At 38.4% G+C, this 9,607-nt stretch overlaps 2 protein-coding genes across 2 annotated transcripts in view; both read left to right on the top strand.

Annotated features, from left to right (window-relative positions):
• Positions 1-2,798, top strand: LOC121815834 (the record flags this gene model as incomplete). Its single annotated transcript, XM_042228416.1, is given in 1 exon segment — positions 1-2,798. A coding segment is annotated over 1 exon segment (2,168 nt), but the record flags the coding sequence as incomplete, so codon positions are not given.
• pdhx (pyruvate dehydrogenase complex component X) overlaps positions 1-9,607 on the top strand; it is a 47,298-nt gene that overhangs the window by 22,117 nt on the left and 15,574 nt on the right. The window contains exons 4-5 of the mRNA XM_005941743.3: positions 2,806-3,014; positions 4,242-4,340. Of these exons, the coding sequence (XP_005941805.1) occupies positions 2,806-3,014; positions 4,242-4,340 (308 nt within the window). The remainder of the gene's footprint in view (positions 1-2,805; positions 3,015-4,241; positions 4,341-9,607) is intronic.

Raw genomic sequence — 9,607 nt, 5'->3', positions numbered from 1 at the left:
TCAAGGTTAAAAGGTGTATACAACCAAGAGAGTTTGGACCTCTCTCACATGCACAGCTACACCATTTTTCAGATGCTGGTGAATCTGGATATGGAACAGTGTCATATCTGCGTATGCAAGATAATAGGAAATCCATCCACGTCGCATTCTTGATGGGCAAGGCAAGAGTAACACCTCTAAAACCTGTCACTATTCCACGTCTGGAACTAACAGCTGCTGTAGTTGCCGTCCGAGTGGATCTCATGTTAAGGGCTCAGTTGAGAATGAAACTCGAGCAATCTATGTTTTGGACAGATAGTACATCTGTACTCAAATATATAATGAATGAGGACAAACGATTCCTTACCTTTGTGGCAAACAGAGTCTCATTCATTACAACTGCAACTAAACAATCACAATGGAGATATGTAAGCTCAAAGGAAAATCCAGCAGATGATGCTACAAGAGGGCTCAAGGCTGGGAACGTTGTTCATAGCAGCCGCTGGATCGAAGGACCAAGCTTTCTGCAGAAGCCAGAAAGTGATTGGCCAACCAATTTAATGGAATGCTCCTTAGAACCAGAGGACCCTGAAGTCAAAGGTGAGGCCACAGTAAATGTTACTCAGGTAAAAGACTTGCTTGATGCTACATGTCAATTGATGGTGTACTTCTCAGACTGGAGAAGGCTCAAGGTTGCTGTTGCTTGGTTCCTTAGACTGAAGGAAATCCTTCGTTCAATGAGAAATAAGGAAAAAAGACCGCAACCTTATAACCCAATTTGTAAAGGTACTACAAAGGAGAAAGTAAAGAAAACGCAACTGTACAGACTATCTTCAAAGGATCTTCTGGAAGCTGAGCTTGCAATTATTAGATTTTGCCAGCAACAACGATTTGGAGAGGAGATTGCTACGTTGTCAAGTGGGAAAGGGTCTGTGAGCAGGCACAGCTCAATTTATAGATTAGATCCTTATCTTGACGATAAAGGCCTCTTAAGAGTTGGGGGACGACTGACAAAGGGCTCCTTACCAGAAGAAATAAAGCATCCCTTCGTTCTTGCAAAGGATCAACATGTAGCAAGTCTCATTCTAAAGCACATTCATCAACAGCTTGGTCATAGCGGTCGTAATCATACCTTATCCACACTAAGGAGAAAATACTGGATCACAAAGGCCAACTCAGCTGTAAGGAAGGTTATCGCAGAATGTAATTTTTGCAGAAAATATCATGGAAAAGCCTTGGAGCAAAAAATGGCAGATTTACCCAAGGAAAGAATCTTGCCAGATAACCCACCATTCACCAATGTCGGAGTTGATTACTTCGGACCTATTGAAGTGAAAAGAGGACGAGGTACAGCTAAACGCTATGGAGTCATTTTCACCTGTTTAGCCAGCCGAGCAGTGCACTTGGAAGTGGCTAGCTCTCTAAACACAGATGCCTGCATTAATGCTTTGCGTCGTTTTGTGAGTCGAAGAGGTCAAGTCGCTCACATCCAATCGGACAATGGAACAAACTTTGTCGGAGCAGACAGAGAGTTAAGGGAGGCTCTTGAATTGCTGAAACATACCCAAATAGCGGATGCTTTGCGACACATTGGAATAAGATGGAGTTTTAATCCGCCTGGAGCATCACATCATGGTGGAATTTGGGAACGGATAATTCGTATGATCAGAAAGATTCTGAGATCCGTTCTTCAGCAACAACAGTTGGACGACGATGGATTAAATACGGTTCTATGTGAAATTGAAGCAATTTTAAATGACAGACCCATCACAAAGCTTTCTGACGATCCAAAAGACCTAGAGCCACTTACACCAAATCACATCCTCCTGATGAAAGGAAAACCATCTTTACCACCCGGACTATTTGACCCTCAGGATATGTATCTGAAGAGAAGATGGAAACAGGCTCAGTACATCTCAGATCTTTTTTGGAAACGATGGATACGCGAATACCTGCCTTTGTTACAGGAGAGACAAAAATGGAACCAAAAGAAGAAGAATCTAAAACCTGGAGATATAGTCATTATAATGGATTCTTCTGCACCGCGTGGTTCCTGGCCACTTGGAAGAGTTCTGGAAGCCATTCGTGACAAAAAAGGACTTGTGCGATCTGCACGTTTAAAAACAAAGACTAATATTCTGGAAAGACCTGTAACTAAACTTTGCTTGTTACATGAGACTGTAATCTAAAAGTGTGTTACTTATGTTTATTTATGTGAATGTATAGGTCTAAAGTAGACTGTATTAGTGGCTCCTTATTTTCTTTGTGATTAGAATTGCCATGTCTGATAGCCATTTCAATTAGGGGCCGGGGTGTAGGAGCCATTCTTGGGTTAATACCTTATGTGGTCACTAGAGGTCACCTTTTTCTGTTTTGATTATGTAATGTAAAGGTATTTAAGGTAGACGCACGTAATCGGCGTCAGGTGTGTCATTGAGAAGGCAAACAGTTTGTGACCGTTGCGCTGTTATGCTAAGTCGATACAGAATAAAGACCAAAAAGGACAAGATACATACTGCTGGATTTATTGGACTGTGAACTTAATTCATGCATACCAGTGACATCGCGTCACCCCCGTTAACGACCACCTCAGTGGCTTCAAGCGTAGGCTTAGCCTCTACAGCGTCATTTTCAAGGGATCCTCTGATAATTCCTGGCAGGTTCATCTGTTCAGTTACCACAGGTTGAGTGATGAATGTCACTTTCCCACTTTCACCTTCCCCTTTATCTATTTCAAAATAGCCCTTCACCTGTGTTCTAGCAGTCTCCGCTGTAATTATGAAATTATTGAACCAATTTTATTAGTACACCTCCCTCTCTCTACAGATGGAAGAGGGTAGTCGCAACGTGCGCCTTGGCACTCTCATTGCTCTCATGGTGGAGGAAGGGCAGGACTGGAGACAAGTAGAGATCCCCTCTTCAGATGCTGCACCTCCATCTGAAGCTACACCTGCTACAAAAGCAGTTGCTACCTCGGTTGTGACCTCTTCTGCTCCCTCTCCACCTTCTGCACCAAAACCAGTCACATCAGGACCGTGAGTGTCACTTTCATGCTTTTGTTTTTTTGTTCGTTTGTTTTGCTTAATCAAATGACATCTGTCAAATATGTAGTTTAATAAATCTGATGTAGAGTCCATAGACCTTTATTCACTCTACAGAACAATCCTTTTTAACCCCTATTGGTTACATGACGAGTTTTTCCATGCGCTAAATGTGCTTACACAGTAGGCCATTGTGGTTTCTAGCACTCCAATTTGATCAAAAGTAGATAAAGAGATTCCGTAGCCTTAAGATACATAATGAATGAATGAGGTTATCTTTTCTTGTTTAGAGCACATTGTGCTGGTCGGATTGGATTTTGCAGTATCTACCACCATGTAATATGCTGAATGAGATGATCTTTTTCTGTTCACATTTCAGAATGTCCCTATTTACACAATAAATACTGTTGTAAAAGGCAAAGGAACCACTCCCTGACAAACGGAACTTGTTTTGCAAACATTTTTTGCTGAGCACATTCTCATATTCAGATTTGAACTTTGGTAACATCACTGTGGCAGGGCCAAAAGGTCAAGCATGGATGTATCTAGAGTGGAAAACAACATTGACAGTTAAAGACTTTTTTATGCATTATTTTTTTCAGTATAAATATTTTTAGATGTGAAGATTTTTTTTTTATTTCACTAAAGTTATCGTGTACATTGTTGCACTAGTTAAGTCAACCATATAACTGACTGTGTCTATAGAGCCCAAACGGTATTATGTATTAGCTGATACATCAGTATTGGCCTTTACAAAATATGATAAATGAACAAGTAAAAAGTAAAAAAAAAAAATATGGGGAAAAACACAATTCAGTCGTCATATTACTGGTGATCTTCCATAGTTTATCCACCAGATGGGACTCTACAAATTCCCTGTTGGCAGCACACGTCTGTATGCAGAAACAGAACAACCAGCTCTTTTGAGCAGAGCGCGCTCAGGGACTCATGAATAACTGGACGTAATAAATGTTAGAGAAATTTCTTTATCTGTTCATATTTTTGTGCTAGAAACGAAAAAACATTGACTGATATGTCAGAAGAAAGATGTTAAATTACACTAGTCTTTATAGTTAAGCAATGGAGTTCAGTGTCACCACATGGTATTGGGTAAGCTGTCCCATGTAAAACTCATTTGAAGTTTCTCTGCAACTACCTTGAAGCTACCAGATGAGGTCTTTAAAACTAAAAGTTTTGCCACTCTCTCGTTTTCTTTTCCAGGTTACGTCTGAGCCCAGCAGCACGACACATTCTGGACACTCATGGTTTGGATCCAAAACTGGCCACACCCACAGGCCCTAGAGGAATAATCACAAAGGAGTAAGTGCCTAAATGACACAAGTTGTTTTGGTTTTTTTTGTTTGTTTGTTTGTTTTTTCACTTAACTGGCTTAACTTTCTTTTGTCTTTTTCTTTTTTTTTGCAAGATATATCCTGCTTAAGGCAAGCATATGGGATATATACCTTCCTATAATAATAAACATCTGTGCATCAGTTATGCTGGAGGTTGTAAAAAGTGCAAACAAGCTGTCAGGCTTATTTATGGTGGCAAATTTAAGACTTTTTTTTTTCTTATTTTTGTTGAAGGTCACATAACACCCTTATAGCTTATGCTTTAATCTTTGACTTACGGTTGTTTGAGTGTTTGCACACAAACCTTGAGATGGCCAATGATTATTATGTTTGCTAAAATCTCTATAGATTCAGATGCTAGACATAATCATATGCAGGTCAGTCTGAAAGGTCAAGAGTTTAAAGTAAAATTATCAGTCTCAGTTTTTGCATGCACTGTACTCTGTTTGTTTACACTGTTAGTGGTGTATCAGCTTAAAAAGGATTGTTTGGTATGGTAATCAGTCACCATAATATTGCAGAATCTCTAAAGGAAGGAGATGTTAGAAGAACAGGTCAATGTGGACAGTAATGTTGGAGAAATTTCTCTAACATGGTTTAAAGTATCAGGTATTTAAATCTTCATGCAACAGAAAGTGGCAAACAGACAAGGATCTAATGGCTACCTGCTGTCAGTGGGGACTTGATTGAATGCTCTCGTTACCCAACTAACACCCTGCTGAGGGATCTCATTAAGAAACTTCTGTTGCCATAGCAACCCAGTCTCTGGGACACACTGGTGACCATAGAAATACAGACCATATGCTTTCAAGGGTGTGTATGTGTTAGACAGTAAGGGAAGTATGCATGAAGTCTTTTAAACTAAATGCTGTAAAGAATGATTACTCCTAGAACTAGGGTGGGTTTTTCTTTTCTCATAAGATAAACCTTCTCATAATTTCACCACTGTGATTTACGTTAAATGTTTTCAACATGTCACCAATTTTATTAACAAGTGAGTTTAAGGCTGCAAGAAAGCCTAGAAAACCTGTTAGGCACTTGTTTTGTTTTAGCAATCCCGGTCAGTAGATGTACATCTTGATCGCAAACTAAAAATCATATGTAAATGTTTCTTAACAACAAACAAGCAAGTACGATATGCTGCTCTACACTAGATACATTTAGATATGTATTTTTAATACAAAGCTACATTAATTTTCTAGGTTATAAGCATAAACATGCTGGGTGTTTTGTGTGTCAACATTTCAAGGTTTTAAATTGTTCGATTAGTGATGCAGTTTTAATTGTATTTCATGTGGTTGCTCAGAGACCTCCTCTTTAAACCTTCAGCTGGGCTCCAGATTTGCTTGAATGCTTTAGCGGAATATTCACTTGATGAAACTTAAGCTGATCCTCAGAAAGGAAAGGCTGAGGCTGAAAACATATCAAAGGAAGAGGGACTCTTTTAATTAAAAATTAAAAGGCTAACCATCCCTCTGTTATTGAACAATGTGCTCTTCAAAGAGCAACCAGAAAATCAAAGCAAACAAGCAAAAAGCTACAAATACAAAGCTTTATTTCTAAGGCATTACCTAGCTGGTATCTACTAAAACTCTGCAGGCAAGTCTGTCACTGCCAGGGGTGATATAAAATATTGGTACAGAGGCATACTATGTTGTTTACTTAGTGATAATATCAGTAAAAGCTTGGGAGGCCCGGCCAGTTTGACTTACCAGACTTACAATTTCCCTAGTCATTGTTGTGGGATTTACCAGCTAGAGGAAATGTTTAACAAGTGGTTTCTTTGCTTATGTTTTTAGCCCTTTACTTCCCACCAGTGACTTTTTTGGTTGGAGCAATATCACAGAAAGGCATATTCCAAGTATTTGGTATATATTTAGGAAATGAATAAATATTTAGGGAGACTAAAACCAAATGTTTTCATATCGCTTTGACATAAGCTTTGTACTTTCTTGAGTAAAAACAGACACAAATTCGCATTCAATTTCAGTGCTAGCCAGTTGTGGCGTAGAACGTAGAGCACGTTGTGTAACTGTCAGAAAGTCGGTGTGTTGGCAATATATTCTGCACGAGTTTCCCGTGATGTATCCATTAAAGCGTGAGTGTGTGAATGTTAGCTTAAAACGCACTTTTTAGAAAAACGTGATTGTGTGTGAACAGGTAATTGAGGCTTATAGTAAGAAAGCACTTTGAGTGCTGAAATAGATTAGAAAAGTACTGTGTAAGTACTGGTCAATAATCAAAAGCAGAGCTTTAAAACAGAAAGTGTAAAGGCAAATGCATTTTTTGCTCTTTTTCACCATTTTTATCACCATTGTCATTAACAAAGATTGACTCGTCCAATGCTGTGACAGCTAATTAAAAACCAGCACCAGTTGTGTTTGCTATATTTTCACAACAGGAATATATTAACCCTGTGATAATCCAGGGGAGATATCATTTATGTTCATTTTGATTGCATTAGTGAAAAGGATAGCCAGTAATTCTGAAGCTTTCACATTGCTGTGCATTTGAAGTATCTTTAGTTTGGGAGGCCTATACTTTTAAATTTAACTCCTTTTTGATCTTGTTAACACCTAGATGTAAATCTACACCCTTTTTGTTACACCCTGAATTGTAAACAATATTCTAAACAATAATATTGTTAATAATATTGTTGTTTTATTTCTGAGTTTTGTAGTGGAAATGTGCTGTTTAATGTGTGCTTCTACACTGATGTTATTTTTTTAAAGCTGAAATCATTAAGAAAACGCTAGTCAGACTACACTACACTTATTTTTTTGTAATACATCATTTTGATTCCCTCTGAATTTAAAAGCATTGATTTCTTTTTGTTTGTTTATTTTAAATTCATGATCCCTGCAGTGTGTTCAGACTTGTCTTTTCATGCGTGCATGTGAGTGCTGCTTCTGTGCCTTTTTAATATTCTGGTCACCTTCTCCTAGTCTTTCTACAGCTCCTTTTCCTTGGCTGTCAGTAATGATATAAATGGTTGGTCTGAAAAAGGCATTGCAGAAAGCCACATTTAAAAAAAAAAAAAAAAGCGGTATCTGCGGTGTCATCTTTTAGTGGCCCCTCCAGGTTGCTGTTGACTTGACTTGAATTTATTCAATAACATAAAGGCTTTATTGATTCTTATGTGGGACTTTCATAATACTTTGTGGTATTGAAATTGATAGCCCTCTGTAATCAATAAACACTCTCTGTCGTCCTTTGTGGTTAGCTGAGGGACTTGCAAACTGCCCCTTTCCCTCCACAAACACATACTTTTATAGGTAAGAGAAAGGGAGGAGTGAATGCGCCAGACGGAACAAATTGGCAGCTGTGGGGCTTTGGCTATTCCTAGCGCTATGCTAGGGGTGAGAGGCAGCTGGTCCAGACAAAAGACCCCTTACATATCCAATGAACTAGAACTAAAGAGCTAGAAACAAGTACACCTGATACCTGCTCCTTCCAGCTCTTACTAGTAGGATCACAATTATCCAGAGCGGTTTTCTTAGTACCTCCTCTCTTTTATTGCCTTTCTCTTCCCATTTTAGTTCTTAGCATAGCAGTCTTTAATATCTTCAATCACTTTCTCTACAACCTTTATGAAACTGTAGGCTGTTAGAGAAAAATGTCCATATCATGCTCAGTGATTGATGTAATTATAGAGTAAAGATTCTGGTGTTTAAGGTAATATTATTACCTCAAGTTTCACAAGTTGTCCAATTTAATCGGCTGTCTTGATTGTCTGATATTGCCCACAAAAGCCTTGCAGAACAAACGTATTGAGACTTTTTTTTTTTTCAGTTTGAAACAGAGCTGCAAGGCCTGTAAATTGGAGGGCTGCTGAAGGCATGTGGCAGGACCTATGGCCTGGAGACTAATGTGGAACCATTCAATTTTGACTAAAAGGCCCAAAACAGCAACTTGATTTAAAGCTATATTTACATTTTTTTTCATCCTGCCTTTAAATGCCTTCAGTTATTACATGGATTTTATTGTTTGTCCTTTTCAGAATTAAGTTTTTATTAATTCTAGTTTCTCGTGCTGTTTGTTAACTTTTGTAAACCAGGCACTCTTCTCTAAGGAAATGCTATTTGAATAAATTGCTTTAGCTTTTGCTTGCTTTAGCACATTAGCCACATGTTGGAAATTTTCATTTCCTGGGTTACCATAGTGACAATTCCACATCCACATTTTACATCTGCTTGTTCAAATGACTCCTCGAGATAGCGTGATTTTAATCCTTAACTTTAAAGGGTGAACTATGAGCCTTAATGAAGGGACTGTGTTATTATGTTGTATCAAGTTGGTGCAGGATGACTTGCAAGTTGTATACAAACAGTTCTTTAATGTGAATGCAGTGTTACATCAAAATAATTAGTATACAGCATTTGATAGTGTTTTTTTCATGGTTAAAGTCAGGCTGTTCATGACTCACTATGCTAGAGGGAAGTCCACTTAGACCAAAGGTTTTGAATAAGCTTTCCTGCAGTTGGCACCGGATCCTACCCGTGCTGATGGTGTTTGTGACTAACGGATGATTAATCATGACTCCTTTTCTCCAGAAGAAACTGAATGTTACCTTTCCAAAAAGCTCACAAAAACAATAACCAGATGACTCTTACTTTTAACTTTATTTCCTTTTTTTTAAACTTATATTTACTCAAGCATATTTTTATTTATTTATTTATTTATTTTAAGTTGATGAGCCATACTGTGAGTTTATGGGAAAGAGTTGTTGAAGCTAGGCTAAGAGGAGAGGTGATGATCAGTGAGCAGTAGTATGGCTTCATACTTCCTTTAAAGAAGAAAGAGATAAGGCTGAGATGGTTTGGTCATGTTCAGAGGCAGGATAGTGTATATGTTGGACAAAAGGTGTTGAAAACGGTTCTTCCAACTCCAGAGGAGGTTCATGGATGTAGTGTTTTTTTGGGTTTTTTTGTTTTGTTTTTCTGGTTAAAGTCAGGCTGTCCATGACTCACTATGCTAGAGGGAAGTCCACTTAGACCAAAGGTTTTGAATAAGCTTTCCTGCAGTTGGCACCGGATCCTACCCGTGCTGATGGTGTTTGAGAATAACGGACGATTCTCATGACTCCTTTTCTCCAGAAGAAACTGAATGTTACATTTCCAGAAATCTGACACAAACAAAAACCAGATGACTGTTACTTGTAGGGCAAATAGAACGATGTGGATGAATAATGCATTTTTATACTAACTTTAGTTATGTAAGTGTTGTTTCACACAG

The sequence above is a fragment of the Haplochromis burtoni genome, unplaced genomic scaffold (genome assembly GCF_018398535.1).
Source record: "Haplochromis burtoni strain Fernald_Lab_line unplaced genomic scaffold, NCSU_Asbu1 Contig_322, whole genome shotgun sequence".
In the NCBI taxonomy this organism is placed as follows: Eukaryota; Metazoa; Chordata; class Actinopteri; order Cichliformes; family Cichlidae; genus Haplochromis; species Haplochromis burtoni.
Note: the sequence above shows the minus strand (reverse complement) of the source record. Positions and strands in the feature narration are given on the sequence as shown.